Here is a 20,823-nt window from a genome sequence, read left to right as displayed (position 1 = left end):
TGAACCCAATCAACAACTTTGAAATTATAAAATTTATTATCATAAAGTTAATTTTGTCATTACAATCTAATATATAAATTTAATCACTCTTATTAAAATCATACCATACATTAAATATAACATCCTACATCTTATTTATCCTTAACTTATCCTTATATTATATATCACATGTTTATCCTATCTGGTGTACCAAACTATGCCTTAGTATAATAACAAAGAGATTGAAGTATATACGAGCAACAAAAATCATAAATCACTCTCAAATTAAATACTAACTCATATTATTCACAATTTTATAAATTTTTCAATATTTTTTTCAAATAAAGAGAAAAGGTCTTATTAACGTCATTGTTTAATAGATAATCTATTTCTTAAAAAAAAAAAAACCACACAAAAGAAAAACGGTGCCTCAAAATATCATGAAAAAATCCTTTAATAAAACCATTAGAAAAAATAGCCCTGAAAATATAATACGAAGTCACACAATTTTTCTTAAACCAAAAAAATATTAGACCATTGATAAAATATATCTGACAACAACAAAACATACGTTAATTTGAGATATAATTTAAATTTAGAATCATGCATAATCATACGTCACCAAGCACAGGAATCTACGAGCATTACAACTACAAAGCACTCGAATAGTAATTATGAGATCTGATTTCTCATATTTTTATGCTCGAATCGATTCAATCTTATCTACATTTACAATAATTAAAAAAATATTTTTAATATAAAATAATATTTTTTATATAAGTGAGTTAAATTAGAGATCCATCTCTGACTCATACAAGTTTTTGTGACTAGTAAATGTACAAGAAAATACAACAACAAGATTTGAAGGAAAAAACTAAAATCAACACTACCTAATGTTCAGTCATAAAACTAGGAAAAAGATAAACAGATCGATGATTAATTGTCCTACGAAGTCAACAATCTACCTCCACCATGCCTGTCCTGTTCATCCCTGATCGGACACGAAACACTGTAGTATCCAAGCATATATCAGCACAAAGTTTTAATGGTTAGGGTGTTTGATGATCCTCTGCAGAATAACAGTTCTTGCCTTGCGAATATCACGGCAGCAGCTATCAGCTTGCTTTCCCAATTCGTCAGCATTCTTCATGAAAGAATCCGTTTTCTTCTTGATTTCTTCGACTCCAAATCTTACAGCCTCTTCATCAATCGCGAAATCAGCATTTTCCAAAAGAGATTCGATCTGAAGCTCCAACTTAGTAACCAAAACATGGATAGAGTCCAAATCTTTGATGGTCACATAAGTTCCCACAGTCATACTGTTGATGATCTCCTTCTGTCCCTTCACTGCATTTTCATAGTTGTTGAGAAGTGAATCGATCCACTTCCCCATGGAGCCGAGAGGGATGGAGGTTACAGCAGCCAATGCGGCTGCAACAGGTGGTGCTGCTATGGCGGCAGCCACCACCGAGCAAATCAGTACAGCAGCAAAAGTTGCAGCAAAGATTATGCTAGATATTTTCCTCCAAGTATGGACGGACTTTAACGTCTTGTCCAACTTGCTATTCTTAATCTGCAATCTCTCCAGCATCACCATTTGCTGCTTATGCACAGCATGAAAACTTTGAAAGAACTCCTCAGTGAACGGATCCCCTGCCTCCCAAAACGCCCTCAATTCCTTCAAGGTTTTTGGATACTTCTTCCCATCCACCCCATCTTCTCCTCCTTCTTCGTCAAACTGCTGAATCGCAACCAGAAGCAGCAACTGGTTATCTCGAGCTCGTTTCAAGCATTTTTCCAACACGGCATAGAAGTCCATGGTCTTGAGGCTGTTCTCGAAATACTCCTCAACGAGCTCAAACAATTCCTGATTGTTCCAAATATCTTTCTTGCAGTCGAGAATCACTTTCACCACTTCTTGATTCATCTCCAGAAGGCATTCGGTGATCTCCCGGAGTGAATCGAAGGACAAAGCCCGCACTTCGACCCCGCTAGCGAGGGAAGTGATGACATTGTTGGTACGCATTTGGAGTGTGGCATCGAATGACTGTAAATCCGCATCGACCCGACAGGCTGCCACATAGGAGTTCAGCTCGGTTGAGTATTGAAGATTGTTGATTTGATCTGCGCCTGAAGTCTCATTAGCCTTCTTGCTAATATGGCTTCCCATCGAGTCCCAGATTTTCAATAGCTCTGAAAAACAAAACTTCAAAACAACATCCAATTTCCCAATTTTGCACGTTGCTTCACACATACTAAAGCAATAATTGTTGCTTCAAATATACAATCAGATCAAATTAAAAGCTACACAAAAAACCAAGAAATGTGTTTATTTCCCGAAAACACAAACAACCACACTCACATTATTGTACAAATATTTCCACCAAACGCATTTTCCAAGCCGCTATAACATTCCACTTCACACACACTGTTTATATATATATTCAGCTTTTCATCGCTTCCACAATACTTATATTATACGACATTATATTATATTATATTATCTTGTCAAATTATATTCCAAGAATGCAATTTCAAAATATATTTTCCGACGATATTGAAAACTCAAGCAAATATGCTCAAATTTCTATGGGTCAATCCTCTGATTCACAATTCTGCAGGACTCCTATAATTCTAAGGCAGCAATATCCAATCAACAACCTCAAAAAAATAAAAACCAATCAGCGTACACATTCAATTCAAACACGTAAACGGGCCAAAACCAATTTCCAATAAAAAATCAGCTCCATAAATAAGAGTCATTATCATACTCGAACACAAGTTTTCCACTTTCCACAAACTCCACGTGAAAATCAAAGAGAACCCATAAATATAAACACTAAAAAAGAAGTTAAAAACTCAAAGAAACACCACTACTTCATGAATTTCTCGCCGAGTCAGCAAGAAATGACTGGAATCTCTAGCCTTCGAATAAAACCCATCACAGATATCATCCCAATAATGGCGAAAACAATAATTTAAGTTGGATAACCTGGTGGGTATTTAATGGGAAAGAGAGAGAGAGGGAAGAAATATCATATTCACACATTACGAAGATTTAATATCGATATTCTGGGAAATGTGAAGCGGCGGATAAAGATCGAAGTTGATTGAGAATGAAGAAGAGATTGAATCGATTAAATAGCTCAGAAAGAAAGAGAGATCAAAGTAGTGGATGAAATTACGAAGAAATAGCTTGCACGCATGAGTTGGTTCATAAATCTTCGTATGGGAAACGCTAGGAAGCAATGTCTTCCTATGCAATAAATTTTACAGCTGTAGAATGAGTATTATATTGTGGAAAAAGAAGAAATGGGAATTTGTGTTAATTTGATGAAGATAAACGTAATAATGATAATTTACAAAAGTAGATTTCTAAACGCGGAGTAATCTATATCTCTGAGTGCCAGTGTTGGATTGAAGATGGGTAGGCTTGTAAAAGTTTTTTGAGATAGTACTTTCTTGGATTTATGTTTTTATTGCGAGTCGACGTAATCAGATAAACGTCTTATAAAAAGATGATCATTTTAAAAGGTGAGTGAAAATTATGTAAAACTGACCACCGTAGACGTCGATATCTCAAAAAATCAACAATATTACAAATTTATTATAATTGATATATTAAACGAATAAATAATGATTTATAAACTCAAAAAACCAAACAAATTTTTAATAGGCTAGACTTGAAATGTCTATTGCTCAAAAATGCTACTAATTTTTTTTACAAGCTAAAACCCGAAAATTTCATAAATTATACATGCATGCAACACAACTGAAAATATCATCTTTCAAAAATAGATGTAATCCAATGACAGATAAAAATAATGCAGTTTAAAAATAGACAAATTGTCAAACCCCGACTTAAGTTTTAAATTAAAGCAAATATGAAACAAGTAAAAAAAATCCTCACAATCATCAACATGTCAAAACATAGCGTATAAAATAATCGTGTCCACTACCATATCAAATCGTGATGTGCAAAAAATATAAGGTCACCAGGGTTCACATGCGTACATCCAGCCTCCCCTACTCAGACTTCGGCGCCTCCAGCCTCCTCATCAGTATACTCACCTGCAACATTCATGCCTAGTGAGTCTAAAGACTCAACACCTGTAATATTAATAGCAAGTACATATACATAGCACGCAACAATGAAAAGTACCGTAATAAAGGGTGTTTACCCAGCAGATAAAGGGTGTTTACGAGGCTAATGATGATAGAATGCTTAAATATCTAAAGCTCATTAAATCCCATGCAGAATCTTTTGTGGATTGAAGTATTGAGTAAATCCCTCGGGGTGAGAATGGGGAAGTAGATGTTTTGGCCTAAATGACCGCCTCCTAGGGGCGGATTTAGTGTAGGACCAGCCCCCCCGAAATTTTTAAAAAAATTATTACTATATAATATATATTTTATTATTTAGTATATATATTATTTGATCATAAAAAAATAAATATCAATAAACGGCCCCCTTGAATTTTTTTTAAAAAATTATTACTATATAAGATATATTTTATTATTTAGTATATATATTATTTGATCATAAAAAAAATAAAGTATCTATAATTAGTTTAATGGTTATAGACTTTCAAAGTTTACACATGTGGTCCGCGTTCCATTCTCAGCAATTTTTTTTCGAAAAACTAAATAACGGGCCTTTACAAAGGGTCAAATGCCCAACTTAAAACTTTCATAGTTGGTGGTGAGCCGGCCCCCCCAAACATAAAATCCTAGATCCGCCCCTGCCGCCTCCTTATCGGAAGTCAATACCCGGGAAGTATTGCATGTTACTTGGCTCATTATTTCCATGGATGAAGAGATATTTCTAGTGCCAGAGGATTCCTGGATGACACCTCTGATCAAGTTCATTGTTCACAACGAATTACTTGAAGATAGAACTCAAGCTCAAAAAGATCAAAAGACAAGCTCCTAGGTTCGTTCTTTTAAATAACATCTTATACAGAAGATCATTTCAGGACCTCTGTTGAAGTGATTATCTATGGGAGAGGTGGATTATGTCCTCCAGGAAATTCACGAAGGATGTTGTGGATAGCATCTCGGAGGAACAACATTGGCCCGGAAGACAATGCTTGCTAGATTTTGGTGGCCGAGTATAAGCCAAGACTCTGCTCAGGTGGTACGGGCGTGTGATGGATGTCAACATCATTCTAATTTTTAACACAACCCGGCTACTCTCATGAAACCCATCTTGGAATCTTGCCCTTTTGATCAGTGGGGGATGGACATTGTTGGTCCCTTTCCAGTTGTCCGAGCTCAAAAGAAATTTCTTTTGGTAGAAGTCGACTATTTTTCCAAGTGGGTAGAAGCTGAGCCCTTTGATATGATTACTGAGAAGGAGGTTTTAAAGTTTCTATGGAAGAACATTGTATGCCGGTTTGGAGTACACATGAGACTAATTTAGATAATGGAAGATATTTTCAGGGAAAAGAGATCACGTCTTGGTGCCACGAAATGAAGATCACTCAGTCTTTCATTTCTGTTGCTTACCATCAAGCAAATGGTCAGACATATGTTGTAAATAGAATTATTGTGCAAGAATTGAAAACTAGGCTGCAAGGCAAATGAAAAAACTGGGTGGAGGATCAGCCTAGTGTTCTCTGGGCATAAAGGACTACTCCTCTAGCACCTACTCAAGAAACTCCCTTCACTCTGGTGTATGGTTATGAAGCAGTTCTTCCTGTTGAGATTGGGCAATCTTCTGCCCGGGTAGAATCTTACCCAGATGACACCGATCAGAGCCATGCAATGGAGTTGGATATAGTGGAGGAGAAGAGAGAGCGGGCTATGATTCGAATGAACACTTACCGAGGTCGAATCATGAAAACATACAACAAGCGAGTTCGGATCCGAGACTTCCAAATAGGCGATTGGTGATGAAAAAATTCAATCCAGCTGGAGATGTTGGTAATTTGGAAGCTCTATGGGAAGGACATTTTAAGATAATCAGGAGAGTTAGCTTGTGAGCTTTTTATCTGGAAGATATTCAGGGACGGTCTCTCAAAAGGCCATGAATGTATTTAATTTGAAAAAGTAATATGCTTAAAAGATGTAATTATTTTTTGAAGATATAATGAAGTTCTTTTCTTCTCAGAAAGTGCATTAGTATTATATCTAAACCCGGGAGGTACAAAGCCTCGGAATTCCCAAGTACCGGGATCTATTTCCCGGCCCAGGGCTCCGTATCCTGGTTATTTAATAAGTCCAGGGCTCCGTACCCTGGCTCGGGGCTCCGCACCTCGAACACTCCCAAGTCCCGGATCTATTCCCCAGTCCAGGACTGCGAACCCTGGTTATTTAATAAGCCTAGGGCTCCAGTACACTGGCTCGGAGCTCCGCACCTCGACCATTCCTAAGTCCCGGGATCTATTTCCCTGGACGAGGGCTCCGTACATTGGTTATTTAATAAGCCCAGGGCTCCGTACCCTGCCTCGGGGCTCCGCACCTCGACCACTCCCAAGTCCCGGGATCAGCTCCCCGGCCTAGGGCTCTGTACCCTGGTTATTGAGCAAGTTTAGGGCTCCACACCCTGACTTAAGGATTCTGTACCTCGATCATTTACTAAGTACATGGATTTATACCCTGCTCATGGCTCAACATCCCGACTAATTATTGAAGATACCAACTACTTTACAACACTTAGACAAATTCAGAGGTTCAAAATTTACAAGTACTTTATGAATAAAGAGAACCTGATTATTTAAAAGCCGGTATATGACAAGTATTTATTAAAGCAGACATTTAAAGGAAAATAATTTCATTGATAAAAGCCCGAGGGCAAAAATTACAAGAAAATTGAAAGAAAATTACAATCCTACTCTATATCTATTGGGCTTGACCCCATCTACTCTTCTTCTTGGGGCCCCTCCTTCCCCTTTTCTGCATCTTTGGAAAGGGATGCTATGGCTCGTTCGAAGTTAGGGAAGTCTTCCCTATCCTCAGGCAATAGCACGACCTCTTCAAATCGCTCCCGACATTTGTCAAAGCCGATCTTGAAGAGAGGATAGGCCTGATCTTCCACAACCTTCTTGAAATCCAGGGACTGAGGAAGGAGGCCTACCACTGGGATCTATTGTAGTTAGCCGCAGCCAGGGAACTCTTAACTTTTTCTGCCCGGGTTTTTTGTAACTCTACCTGCTCGGATAGAGAATTATTTCTCGACTCCAAAACAGATAGAGTCCCTTGCATAGCTTCTTCCTGGGCAAGGCCTCATTGACATCATCTTTAGCCTTCACCAGATCTGCCTGAGCCGCTGAGAGTTGCTGATGGGCCTCCTCCAAAGCAGCATGGAGGCCGGCCATCTTGTAACGTCCCAGATTCGACGACTGTCCTCACTGTATCAAGAAGAGCCTTTCCAGCGTGCTTATGTCCTCACTCACACGCACCCTAGGAAACTTCCGAGGAGGCCACCCATCCCAAAATTGACCCAAGTCAAGCACGCTTAACTTCGTAGTTCTTATGTGATGAGCTACCGAAAAGAAGATGCACCTTCGTGATATGAGTAGTACCAATCAAATCTTTTAAGCCCTCTTCAACTGTACAGTCCATTACATTGAACAGTCTCGGAATCCCTCTCATTCCGGTGTGGGATAGGTTCATTCATGTTCCCTCCACCTAGAAGCTTGCCAGGAGCCGCTCATTGTCCGTGCAACCTCATGGCACCGGCGATCAACCCCCGCCCTCTTCGGCCCCGGGCCTCACATGCCCACCAGCTTCCGCTTGGTTCGTCCCCGAACCATACCGTACTAAGAGAGGTCGGCTCTGATACCACTTGTAACGTCCCAGATTCGACAACTGTCCTCACTGTATCAAGACGAATCTTTCCAGCGTGCTTATGTACTCACTCACATGCACCCTAGAAAACTTCTCAGGAGGTCACCAATCCCGAAATTGTCCCCAAGTCAAGCACGCTTAACTTCGGAGTTCTTATGTGATGAGCTACCGAAAAGAAGATGTACCTTCGTGATATGAGTAGTACCAATCAAATCTTTTAAGCCCTCTTCAACTGTACAGTCCATTAAATTGAATAGTCTCGGAATCCCTCTCATTCCGGTGTGGGATCGGTTCATTCATGTTCCCTCCACCTAGAAGCCTGCCAGGAGCCGCTCATTGTCCGTGTAACCTCATGGCACCGGCGATCACCCCCCGCCCTCTTCGGCCCCGGGCCTCACACATCTCTTCATCATGGGCTGATCGAACGCGAGACAATTCCCCCTGCAAAAATTCATAAAGATCTTGGGATGCCCGGGCTCGATTATTCGAGATGGTGGCCCCCGCTGCCACCTCTTCAAAGGCTGAGATCAGCATTTGCACACCTGTTCAGGAGAAGTTAGTAAAAAAAAAAGAGAAGAAGAGAGAAAGGTTGATCAGAAAGACTTACAGAGAGAATCTTGTTGGATCCTTCGAAGAGTTTGGGGGTGGGGCGGGAGCTCTTCAAATGCTCCTCCTTGACTGGAAGCAGCATCTATTTAAAGAGCAGGAATCCAGTTGGAGTAGCTCCTTCCAAGAAAATATTTGCCCTAGTAAGCGGGCTGAACTGAATAGGCTCTCGGAGCGCTTGAGTCTGCAGAAGAGGAGATGAAGGTGAAGCCCGGGAGGTGCCCTGCTCTCCATCCTGATTAGGCCCGGGGAGGACGAGCTCGGGGCTGGTCACTGCTTTTCTTTTCCTCTGAATGAGAGAGACATGATCCTCAGATTCTTCTTGGGAGCTCGCTCGAGTCACCTCCCATTGATGTTTAGTTTCAGCCTAGACAGTTTCATTCATCTGGGCTGCCTCTCGGCCTTTTTCTACTTCTCGGCATCCGCCCTCTGAGCTGCCAACTTCTTCTCTTTGGCCGCACACTTCTTTGCAAAGGCCTCTTGTATCTCTGTATTATCTGCATAAGGAAGATGGAGATGATCAGTATGATTACAAAATAATAAAACAAGATAAATAAGGAAGAAGTTCAAGAATTGAAAGTTACCGAGTTGAGCGCTCGAGCCAGCAACTTCATCTATTACCCGGTTGATTGGGTCCTCTACCCGGACACTCAACCCGTAAGTTATCAAATTCTCCTCATATATGAGGGTAGAAGAAGAGAATTTCTGACTCTCCACCAGTTCTTGGCTTCGGGTATATGGCTCCTCGAACTTGTAAGATCGAGGAAGGGAAGGTTGTGAAGGAAGGGTAGAAAGAAACCCGGTCAAACAGAGAAGGAAAGTCGGGAGTTGTATAAAAAGTAACGTCCTTTCCATCCCTTCTAAGAAGAGGGATATCATCAAAGAATCAAGATTTGATCTAACAAAGAAATAATGAAGAATGAGGGGGTTGATGAGAAGGTCATTCATTTTGAAAAGAATGTAAATAGAGGCCATGATGCGGAAAGAATTGGGGTGAAGCTGGTTAACAGGTACACCAAAGAACTTGGCAACCTCGATGTAGAAGGAGGGGACGGGAAACCGAAGACCATTTCTAACTTGGTCTCGGAAAAAAAAGTGGTGAAACCAGAAGGAGGGTTATCAGCTGTAATGCCCAAGAATTGTAGGTTGATAAAACGAAATTATGAAGTGTTGCATGAAGGAGGCACCGCACCCGCGCCTCAAACAAGACCGCACCCGCGGTTTTGACTCATGAAATGTGGAAGATTTACAGTAGCAAGACCACACCCGCGGTGCAAAAGCCGGCGCACTTGCGGTCATTATTCTGAAATTTTGGATGTGATACAGTAGGGTGAGCGCACCCGCGGTACATAACTGAGCGCACCCGCGGTCGATGATTCTAGAAAATTGGAAGGGGATGCCGTGAGCTAACCGCACCCGCGGTCAAGAAGGAGCGCACCCGCGGTCTTGCGTGTTGAACAAAGAATGAAACATGTGTCCTTAACCATGCATATATCAAGTGTTGTCTTCATTTTAGCTGGTCATCACCGAGAGAAAGGAGAGGAAAAGCTTCAGAATCTTCAAGTTTGCTTCAAGCTTAGAAAATAAATTGTGCAACATCTAGCCATTCAAACTTCAATCCAAGCATAGACTCTTGCTCCTCTCATCAAGGGCTATCTAAGGATGTAAGTATCTTTAAGTTTCAGCATATTTTGAAGTAAGAGATTGGGAAAAATCAGATTTTGATGGTTATTATGTGTTCTTCTGATTATTGTGAATGTATATTCGAAACCGGATCGAAGAAACGATACCATATGTGATCGTTATGATTTTCCAGCATATATTGAGTTGAGATGGTGCAGGAATTCAGTCTTGTGGATTGATGTTGATAAGAATTATGAGTATTGCTATTGAGTATTGATATTTGGGTTGATTGGTATCGAGAAATTATGTCGTTATGCCGTCAAAATGTGCCAAGACTAAATATTGATCCGTACTAGTATAAGTTTGAGTTGTGGATTGATATTGTGATATGTGACATTGCCATTCCAGATTTCTACTGACAAGAATCGACTTCAAGAATTCGATCTCAATAAAGACTGTACGACAAGAAGGTATAATTCAATGTTTGTTTGGGGAAGACACGACTCAAATGAGATTTAATTTGAGTTTCCCAACAAAATCACATACTTGTTCTATTTGTACTTTATATTGATTTATATATATGTACTGAGATAGGAGTGTCATTGGTAGATACGCCAATTTTTCTAAACGTTCGGTGATATCGATGCTTCGGATCAGATTCACTCCGATTGTAGATTTCGATACAGACCAGACCGAAGTTTAGGAATAAGATGTAACGCCACCACGATTGGGAGAGTAGGTGGGAGACCTATTACGATTGGGAGATTAGGTGGGAGACCTGTTACATCTTATTCACACCGGTATCCCTAGACTTAGATACGAGTCGAGTTAAAGAGTAAGAGTCAGATTGTTTTATCTGTAATCACTAATGTGTCATAATTAATGATTATGTGTTATGATTTGTATTAAACTGCATGACATGCATGTATACATGTTTTACACTGGGATTTATTCTCACCGGAGTTTCCGGCTGTTGTTGTGTCTGTATGTGTGCATAACAACAGGTAGGGCAGGATCTGGGTCGCAGCAGAGATGAGAGATGGATATAGCGTGGTGATCACGAGCATAGCAGATGTACTAGTAGTTGTACTTTTGTCATGTACTGTATTTGAATACTAGTTTGTTGTATATGTACTGGACAAGACATGTATATTATGTTTGTAGAGATAAAATAAATAAAGACCTTGTGCCTGTTTATATACATTTGAATTAATGTTAAAAAGCAAAATTTTGACCCACATTTTTTTTGAATAAAGATCCGATTAATCCCGAAAAGAACTGAGTTAGAGCCTGGGTCCCCACATCAGCCCTGTCAGAGGGGCCGGGGATCAGAATGGGAATGAAGAAGGAATAGAGCTGAGAGTCCTATGCTCCTCATCCGCTCTCGAGCGCAAAGTGCAGCTCATTGAAGCAAACCAGGGAACTCCCGGGGTTTCAGTTTGGGGAGGGGAAGAAGCCCGAGCTTTTCTCTTGCCATTGACCTTGCCCTTGGTCAGAGCTCAGGAAGGGCCAGAAGATGAAGGTTTGGACTTTTTTGTTGGTGGTTTGGTAAAAAAGCGTTGTGGGGGAGGAGAAGAAGGTGAATCGGAGCGCATTGCAGTGGACTCGTAACTAGGCGAGCCTCGCGCATTTTCTCCAGATTTGGAAGAAGTGGAGTTCGACATTTGTAAAGAAATGAAGGAGAGGATACTTACGATGGTGATGGAACGAGAGGGATTTTGAAGAATCAGTGGTTAGAGATCGCCGGAGTGGAAGAGTGCCGCACGTCGGAGGATTTGAGAGAAGCTTGAAAATTGTGAAATTTCAGAAAGTTACAAATGGAGGGGGTGTGTTGTTATATGTAGGCGAAGGGAAGTGATCTCCACCGTCGATTTAAAGGTGAATCGGATGGCTAGGATGCATCTTGGAAATTGCACGGGACCTGAAAAAACGTGCACGGAAATCGAGGTGTCAGATTGATCGCATTCTCGGAATACGAAACGTTTCTGACTATTCAAATTCCATGGCATACATCATCATGACATCATCCCAACTACCCGAGAATACTAAACGGCAAAAATATCTTAAGTCCGGGAGACATGAGGCCCCGACACCTCATTCCATCTCTGGGAGACATGAAGCCCCCGATGCTTTTATAGCCAATATTGACCATCGTTCTGTTGGAGTCCAAGCCATGACTGATCGGGACAATGAGTAAGACTCTAGCCCGAATATTTTAAGGATGAATGGTGATACCCCCATAAGAGCCCGGACCATGGATGATTCGGGATATTAAATCAATAACCCAAATCAGGGTCAATCTGCAAGAAGAGTTAATCAGAAGCCCGACAGGTGAATGCCTGGGACAGACATATTCTCCCCAGGCTACAAAGTGCCCAGGGTCTGATATAAGTTCTCGGGATGTTTTCTACTTGGGCTACCTCGAGAAACGCACCTCACTCGAGTGCATCAGTATGGGCTACCTTATGCTTGACAATCATTATTGACAGAACCACAGGGGTTGGTGTGTCAGAACAACTTGTCAGAAGTAGGGTATTGGCAGCCATCTTACCCTAAGTAGTAAGTGGGCAGTAAAAACAAGGTAATCATGAGATTTTCTCCTGTCATGTATGTTTCTCATTTAAAGGATCTTTGGTATACACACATTCTGAATTCTGTATCTTAGAACACTCACATATATCCTCACATATATTGTCATTTTCCTTCATCTTCAATATGCTGACTTAAGCATCGGAGTGGCTACGCCGGACACCCCTCTGGCGCTCATTCACGAGTTCATTTCCTTGTTTGCAGGTTACGTTTGAAGCCATAGTTTACAGAGATATACCTTCACTGCAAGATAGATCTCCTTGCTCATTTCCCCCTTATCAAATCCGGTGGATTGCCCCGACTCTGCTCATCCAATTCACCCGGATATCATCAAGTAGTGTCTTTATGTCAACTTGATTGAGTTGTCGTGGATTGCATCTTATAGGTGATCTATGTTTAAGGCTTCGAAATTTATAATCTATCAATGTGTATTTTGGTTTGTCTTTTCTTCTTGAGTGTAACATGTATCTATTAAATTAAAAGTTTTGGATTTCATGACTCGTTATGGCCTTTTTGCTTTTATTTTACCCAAAATTTTCGTATGAACACATATCCCCTAAATTTGAAATTCAAACTTACGCAACCCAAATAGTGTTGGATAACATAATTCCAATACACATATTCACTTGTTCCCAAGTTTCTTCATGACTTACAAAAATTTCTCAAGACAAGGTGTCTTCTTACATGCATCTATCAAATAACCTAACCATCGATCATACCCAACTTTCTAGAAAAAAATTGAATTCCCACAAGGTATAATCTTAACTGATAAGATCATGGCTAAAACTTATGATACATCAAACTTTATGCTCCCAAAAATAAGTTAACTTATTGTCTAATCTTATAACTTAACTAATTGATCAGCTTTATCTTAAATTGTTATCACTCTAAATTCTTAACTTGCCACAACATTAATTCACTAGCACTTAACCTTTCAAACTCAATGTTGATTTATCGTACAATGTCCTTGCTTATCATTCCTTATAACATTATAACCCAAATGTCTAAAGGTTCTAAATATCCTTCAAGTTTAAACCACTGGCAATTCCTATCCTTTAAACCATTCATCTCCCTCTTATTGCTAAATTAGTCTCCAAATTCCTTAGAATTGCAACATTAATTCTTAATTTCCTCGAAAATTATCCAATTTATCCTTAATTCCAAAAATTCCACAATCAGCCACAAGTTCTTGGCATTCCTAATTCCATTTTATAGATTCCTCGAAACACAAAATTCAATAATTTTAAGCTTATTAAACCCAAAAATCAATTCCCATAACCTCAAAAAAATTACTGCTTTTACCTATGTGTTCCTCAAAAGTTCGAATTTATTCCTCAAAAATTTCAGAATTTGCAATTTGGTCCTTAAAGTTCTCGAAGATTACAATTTTGACCCAACAACTCTTCGAAATTTGCATTTTTTTTTTGTCCCCATAAAACTTCGACTCAGCCTCATTAAACCTTAAAATTTCCGAAACTCATAATTTAACCCCAAAATTTGGTAAATTCGAAATAGTCCCTTAGAATTTTAATTTTGCACTTAGGTCCTCAAATTATTGGTTATTACAACTAGGTCATTAAAATTCTCAATTCATTCAATTTAATCCATAAATCCCAAGTTATACAATTTTATACTTCTAAGGATTTTCGTATTCTTCGAATCATTAATCCTTACATGGAATCCTCAAAAATTAACTTCAACTAGCAACCACGAACTATCAGTAATTTCTTAAAAATTCTACAAGTCCCAAAAGCATTCATAATCTTCATGATTAGCTTGTGATCCAAAGAGTAGAACATCAGTACTTACTAAAAAAAAAATAAAAAATCAACATCGAAAAATAATTCCAACCTTTCCTAATGCCCAATAGCAAAATTCTTATTCATATCCAATTCCACCATAAAGCCAGCATGCATGAAAATCATGTAATTTCTCATTTAATGTCATAACGTGTATAAAAATTTTTAAAACATTAAATCTCAAAACATAGCGACCGATAAACATGTACTGTAAAACGTATATCATGTAAACATGCAGATAATAGCATTAAAACTTTCAAAACATTTAAACCATATAAACTTACAGACTCGAGGCTTGAAAACTGAGCGGCAGAAGCTGGCGGTGGTACAACCCTATACAGGTTCCCTTGCTCTGATACCAACTGAAACGTCTACCGTTTAAAAAGTGCGGGAATATTTTTTATTTTTTATTTAGCTCGCAATTACAAAATAACATTTAAAGTAATCGTATTTATTTGCCAACAAGAATAACGCAATTTAAAAATAACTAACGTCATCCAAAATCAACGAAAGCGTAACGTGTAAAAATCGTAATATCATCAACATATAAAAATGTGCAACTCCTTTCAAAAGACGTGAATCAATATGCGGAAAAATAATGGTCCTCGGGTCGTGTCACCGCGCATCCCGCCTGCCTACTCAGTCTTCGGCACCTCAGGTCCCCTGATCAAAATGCTCACCTGCATCACACACGCCTAGTGAGTCTAAAGAGTCAACACACCTGTACCAGTAATAACAAGTACATATACGTAGCACACAGCAGTGAAAAATAGCATAATCAAAATACGTTTCATGAGCTTAAAAACATGAACATAAGCGTGTCATGTAAAATCGTAACGTGTCAAAACATGTCTCATCATGTTATCATATCATATGCGTAACTGTGACCTGTCAAAACATGGTAATAGCATGTATCATCGTATCAGCATATACGTGTTAAAATCTTAATTTGAATTTCGTTCATTAGCTGTGACTTTCGTATCATCATGTCATCATGTCAGTCGATGGATCCATCTACGTGTAACCGCGGTACCCGGCGGTGGGGGACATCAGCGACACTCTCACCCGTCAACTGAACCCGAGCCTATCATATCATCATATCATGTCAATAGAAATACGATCGTCGGGCTCCCTCTGGGGCCTTCTCCCGTAAACGGGCTCCCTCTGGGGCCTTTTCCCTCACGATATCTCCAATCATATCATCGTGTCATCGTGTCAGTCACAACTAAATCACTTCCTTCAAAATGTGTCATCATATTCATCACTTAATAAAATCATGCATATACATAATTTTTCCTTTAAACCAAGCATGCATCATAATTATCATAATAGCATAAAAATCGTAAACATGATGCATAATCATTTAAAATATTATAATTTGTGCTCAGGGCGCTGCCAGGACCAAAATCTCACCCCGGGTGCAAAATGACCATTTTGCCCCTGAAACCCAAAAATTATCATTTCACCCCTGGACCTCTAAAATTGACCCAAAACATACCAAATTCCTTAAAACATCCCAAAACATATTTAAAAGCATTCTTAAACGTCTTAACCTATTCGTTTTAAAACTTGGATCGGGGTCTCAGTTTTAACCCGAATCGACATTAAACTTACCCGAATTTTTCTCAACTTTTCACCATATCTTAAAGACACTTAATAGGTCCTAAAAAAATGACATTAGGCCCCCAAACCCACGGTTGAAATTCCCAAAACCTGGTGAAACTCTCGGTCCTCTCATGTTTCACCACCTCATGCACACTAATCTCCCAAAAACACACAACCTTTCGGTCCTCTCTAATTTAACCACATGTCCTACCTTAAGACTCACCATTAGGCCCTTAAAAACCCCTCTAAACTATACCAACCCACACAATTGACCGCTGCACTACTATGCGAAGAAAACCAGCCGAGACTACCTCACAGAACCCTCGACTCGGCCTCTCCCTAGAAGCATCCCACAACCAAACTAAACCCCAATTTCACTCCATTATCTAATCACCGATGCACCAGCTCATAACCCACCTAACATGGACTTGGATTAGACTCTAACGAACCTATCTTAACCACACAATCGGCCCCATGCAACCTCCACTAACAGCTAACCCGCTAGACACCAAAAGTGACTCCACCGTCTCTCCTTGCATTCGGTTCCATTGTCTCACTCAAAGGTTCGATCCAGCAGCCTCCCTAGACCCCAAAGCAGTACTTATACACTACGACTTACCCCTAAACGACCGAGTACAGCAGCCCTTTGCACCAAATTCAGAAAAAAACGTGAGTTTACAAACAAAAATATGATCAAATTTCATGCAAAAACCGTGTATCACATCTCGAACGTGTATGATATGATCTTTACTAACTATGGTACACACAACAGCAGTATATGGCGTGCAAGATGCAGAAATGAAAGTACATAACGTGCCTTATGATGTTTGGAGCGCAAGAATGATGAGAGGAAACCCGGATGAAGCTTTCTTTGCAAAAACAAGTGAACCACCGATTCTTTCAGCTGTTGGAGTGTTGAAAACCGATTGGAGAGGGAATTGGAATGGAGAGGAAACGTATATGGGCAGCGTGGGGGGTTACGGGATGTTTAAAATTTATTTTATAATAATTAGTTTGTTAATTAAATGATTAATGCGCCTTAATATAATAATTAAGGGTTTGAAAAGGGTTTTAAGCCCAAAAGCTTAAAATTAGGCCCATTAAATCCAATTGCAATCCCGAAAAATATTCCGTATTGGAAATTATGTTTTTAAAATATTAACCGAAACCTCAAAATGTCCCTCGATTCGATAAAATTTACGTACCGTTAAAAATAAAATCATGCGAGTAAAAATACCCATAAAAATCATATTTCGAAAAATACCTTTAAAACACCTTATTTTAACTAATAAAAATTAATTATGTAATAAAATAATTTTCCTGAAAATTCTCCGGTTTCCGTTCCTCTTCGATCGTGAAATGGACCTAGAAATCCTAATGCATGAATTTCATGAATTAAATTCTTTCATATATGAATTATGCATAAAATGCATAAAATAAATAAACACAAATTAATAAAATAAACATGCATTTAATGCTTTAAAATAATTTAATAAAATAACAAAGAAAATTAATAATTTAAATGCACGTGGTTCACGTGGACTTTCAGATTTTCGGGACGTTACCAAGCAATATTCTCTGTTGGTGTAAGAATTAAAATATATTTAAATCAGCATGAAAGAAGCATCCTCATAATGTCATAAGGAGAGCTAAGGCAATGCACAGGATAGAGGGACAGCAAATGAACACAGGACACGCTTTAGGAATGGCTAAACCACCATATTGTGAATTTGTGACAAAAAATGGAATCTATATGTTTGTGTTAAGGAGTAAGAAATCAAAAAAAAGATAACCCATTTGGAACAAGGAATCCTTTTCTTTTTCCCATCATTCCTCCAAAAACAAAATATTTACTTAAAAGGGACTTCTTTTCTCGAATACAGAGGAGGCAGGCAATCTTTGTAATGTAAATGCAAGAAGATTGATGATATTGACACTTCTCTTTCTATCTGGTGCATGGAAATTGAAGAGATGCACTCCGCGGAGTTTCTTCGTAAACTCTTGTTCTCCCAGTCTGAATCTTGATCATTCCCATTATCAGGCGACATGGTCGTTTTAAGCGGCCCCGGAAGTATACAACTGCATAATGAGCCTGCAATGGCAAAGTGCAGATATAAATCGTTCAAGAAAATAATTGGAAGTTTTGACAAAATGGGATATAGCATGAAATAATATAGACAACCCATTCTTGCAAGGCGATTAACCCATTTCGGGATCCGGTTTCTTGTCAGCTGGCGGCATATATCCTCCGAGAAATGGTTGCAGTTCTTCACAATCAAGTGATAGGTATCACCGTAGTAATTTCTTGACTGGCACTTCAAGAATTCCCTAACTTGGTGTGGATTCAAGTACGTTGTTCCCATGTAAATCGACTTCCTAAATCTAAATCCAGGACAATGCCTAGGCTCAACTTCAAATATACCACTGGTGGGATAGTCAAGTGCTCCAAATGCGTATTCGACCCCATGTACTATAAACAAAATTTCACACATACAGCAAGGGACCAGTTAAAGCATCAACTGTGAAATGATCAGTATGGATGGAAGAATCATGAAAATGTGTGTAAATTTAAGCTTTTTTAGATCTGGAAAAGGCTTCTTAACTGAGAGCAGTTAAGCCTACCTTCTAAGGCAGAGTGAAAGACGCCAATGCCAGCCCAATAGAGATAGGCATTCAAGGGCGTTACGTCGTATATGTTTAGATACACTGGAGCTTGGCCGCAAGGATTGTAGTTTTCAAACTCCGCATTAGGGAACACACAAAATCTCGAGGCAGAGTCGCGTTGCATATTCAGAGGAACAATAGATCGCCACCCAACTTTGAATTTCGATTTCATATTCGTATGTGGAGTTAGGAAATGGTTGAGTAACCCGTTCGAACCTGTGAGAAAGATTAAGATATCAATAACTCCACGTGAAGTCAATAGTTCACAGCTGCAGTTTGCTCGAATAAAAAGTATATTCATCTTGTTATGCATGAAAGACTCGAACCATGTTCAGAAATTAATCCAAAAAACTTAGATTACTGGTACCTACCCATCTTTCTTGATTACCAAAATAAAGCATCATTTTCCACAAGAAGGCCACAAATTTACAGTAATTAAACAAGCACATTCCCTTTAGACCATACATAGAGACATAATTTTTCAGCATTATCAGCCTAACACCTAAATCCGAGCAGGTTCGGGGTGGACTCAGAATTTAAAAGAGCAAGAGGGATGGGATGAGAGGCGAGCAGGCATCTTGCATCTGCACAAGATTACATGAAATTTCCACTTTTCCATTGTTGCAAAAGAATCCCATATTCTATAGTTCATGAACTCAAAAGTTATAATGGAATCAAGAAACAGAAAAAATCAAATTGTTTAAATTTAGAATAAAAGAATGGTGAATGTCTAAACCCAAATTAAAATCTTGAAACTTATCAGCCGAGCAAAATCATCAAAAGATTCAAAGACAGGAGCTTACTCGTTCTAAACCTGCCTTGCAATTAATAAAAAGAGTAATATCAAAGAAATAATATAAGAAAGTGAACAAAGCATCACAAGAAATAAAGATAGATACCATAGAAAGGTTTAAAAAGAAGTTCAAAATCATCAAATTATTACCTTACTGAAATATGGTACACATTCTCAAACCAGAAATATAAACTCCACAATGCAAAAAGGCCAATTTTTTTCAAAATAAAGGGTGGGGAATAAATCATACACGTGCCTGAAACATGCGCATTTTTTGGTTCTTTTTATCTTTTTAAGGATAAAGTGCAAGGCTCAGAAAAGTAGAAGCACGAATTCAGAGTCCACAGGCCACAAGTGCCTCTTTCGTTCAGTTGAAATGAAGAAGAAAAAGAACAAAAGTTAAAAAGTAAGAAAATAGCTGACTGGTGATTTGAATTTTATTGTTTGACACGCTAAATTCCATGTTTATGGCAGATAAAAAGATTTAATTTTGATCCAAATAACAGCACATTTAGTTAGGCCATGTTAAAATATAAAATTCAAAGGGTGCAAGAATGAGATTTAATTTGTTTTTTTCCACTACAAGAAAAATGATTTTCTGCAGCACATCATCAACCGCGTGCATTAAAAGCACGCTGCGAATAGTACTTTTAACGGCGTACATTTAAAGCACGCTGCAGAAAGTAATATCCGCAGCGTGTATTTATGTGTGCTGTAAATATTATATATTTTCCGCAGCGTGCTTTTTATGCGCGCCGTTCATAACATATACATTAACGGCGCACATTAAAAGCACGCTGCGGAAAGTAATATTATATACTATCCGCAGCATGCAATAATGTGCGCTGTTAATACCCTATGTATTCACAGCGTGCATTAAAATCATGTTGCGGAAAATGGGTGCGAATTTTTAGATTAGCTTCCGCAGCGTGCTTTAAATGCGCGCCGTTAATAACATATACATTAACGGCACGCATTAAAAGCACGCTGTGGAAAGTAATATTATATACTATCTGCAGCGTGCAATAATGTGCGCTGTTAATACATTATGCATTCACGGTTGCGAATTTTTAAATTAGCGACGGTTTATATTAAACCGTTATTAAACCGTCGCTAATAGCAGTAAATCAGCGACGATTATATCCTAACCATCGCTATTATAGATGGTTTGATAGAGAACCGTCGCTAATAGTCGCACATTGTCTATAAATATCCGATTTTCGTTCCACTTTCTTCCACACAACTTAACTAACACTTAAATTTTTTCTTCTTATACGATTTTAATTTCGATTTAAATACATTTTTTTTGTTTCAATTTTTGGTTAATTTTTTAAGTGTTAGTTAAGATCATCAGTCAATTTATCATAGTTGTAT

The 20,823-nt window shown here is 38.8% G+C and overlaps 3 protein-coding genes across 9 annotated transcripts; 1 reads left to right on the top strand and 2 right to left on the bottom strand.

The window, feature by feature from the left end:
* Window positions 1-768: 768 nt before the first annotated feature.
* LOC142541834 (UPF0496 protein At4g34320-like) lies at window positions 769-3,427 on the bottom strand. Of its 2 annotated transcripts, none has more exons than XM_075648291.1 (2): window positions 2,851-3,427; window positions 769-2,172 (listed from the first exon to the last, which is right to left on the bottom strand). In XM_075648291.1, the coding sequence occupies exon 2, from the start codon at window positions 2,147-2,149 to the stop codon at window positions 1,022-1,024; it is 1,128 nt and encodes a 375-aa protein (XP_075504406.1). In that variant the 5' UTR covers window positions 2,150-2,172; window positions 2,851-3,427; the 3' UTR covers window positions 769-1,021. The 2 variants fall into 2 exon arrangements, with proteins under 2 accessions (XP_075504406.1, XP_075504410.1); XM_075648295.1 differs by having other exon boundaries at window positions 2,857-3,427.
* Window positions 3,428-5,218: 1,791 nt separating this feature from the next.
* LOC142505125 (uncharacterized) lies at window positions 5,219-5,874 on the top strand. Its single transcript, XM_075617959.1, has 3 exons — window positions 5,219-5,338; window positions 5,422-5,557; window positions 5,672-5,874. The coding sequence occupies exons 1-3, from the start codon at window positions 5,219-5,221 to the stop codon at window positions 5,872-5,874; spliced, it is 459 nt and encodes a 152-aa protein (XP_075474074.1).
* An 11,711-nt stretch (window positions 5,875-17,585) lies between these two features.
* LOC142518034 (deSI-like protein At4g17486) lies at window positions 17,586-19,642 on the bottom strand. Of its 6 annotated transcripts, none has more exons than XM_075620656.1 (4): window positions 19,600-19,642; window positions 18,615-18,872; window positions 18,175-18,462; window positions 17,588-18,084 (listed from the first exon to the last, which is right to left on the bottom strand). In XM_075620656.1, the coding sequence occupies exons 2-4, from the start codon at window positions 18,826-18,828 to the stop codon at window positions 17,843-17,845; spliced, it is 744 nt and encodes a 247-aa protein (XP_075476771.1). In that variant the 5' UTR covers window positions 18,829-18,872; window positions 19,600-19,642; the 3' UTR covers window positions 17,588-17,842. The 6 variants fall into 6 exon arrangements, with proteins under 6 accessions (XP_075476736.1, XP_075476771.1, XP_075476781.1 ...); XM_075620666.1 differs by lacking the exon at window positions 19,600-19,642 and adding an exon at window positions 19,556-19,584; XM_075620646.1 differs by lacking the exon at window positions 19,600-19,642 and adding an exon at window positions 19,393-19,547.
* Between the last annotated feature and the right edge of the window lie 1,181 nt (window positions 19,643-20,823).

This window comes from Primulina tabacum, chromosome 1 (genome assembly GCF_025594145.1).
Source record: "Primulina tabacum isolate GXHZ01 chromosome 1, ASM2559414v2, whole genome shotgun sequence".
NCBI classification, from domain to species: domain Eukaryota; kingdom Viridiplantae; phylum Streptophyta; class Magnoliopsida; order Lamiales; family Gesneriaceae; genus Primulina; species Primulina tabacum.
Note: the sequence above shows the minus strand (reverse complement) of the source record. Positions and strands in the feature narration are given on the sequence as shown.

Excerpts from the sequence above, each read along its gene's own strand:
- LOC142541834 (XM_075648291.1), bottom strand. The coding sequence starts at position 2,149 with ATGGGAAGCCATATTAGCAAGAAGGCTAATGAGACTTCAGGCGCAGAT.
- LOC142505125 (XM_075617959.1), top strand. The coding sequence starts at position 5,219 with ATGGACATTGTTGGTCCCTTTCCAGTTGTCCGAGCTCAAAAGAAATTT. Across the intron at positions 5,339-5,421 it reads ATATGATTACTGAGAAGGAG|GGAAAAGAGATCACGTCTTG; the intron begins GTTTTAAAGTTT and ends AGATATTTTCAG. Across the intron at positions 5,558-5,671 it reads ATTGAAAACTAGGCTGCAAG|TTCTTCCTGTTGAGATTGGG; the intron begins GCAAATGAAAAA and ends GTTATGAAGCAG.
- LOC142518034 (XM_075620621.1), bottom strand. The coding sequence starts at position 18,969 with ATGCATAACAAGATGAATATACTTTTTATTCGAGCAAACTGCAGCTGT. Across the intron at positions 18,463-18,614 it reads CTTTCACTCTGCCTTAGAAG|TACATGGGGTCGAATACGCA; the intron begins GTAGGCTTAACT and ends TTTTGTTTATAG. Across the intron at positions 18,085-18,174 it reads TAATCGCCTTGCAAGAATGG|GCTCATTATGCAGTTGTATA; the intron begins GTTGTCTATATT and ends TTGCCATTGCAG.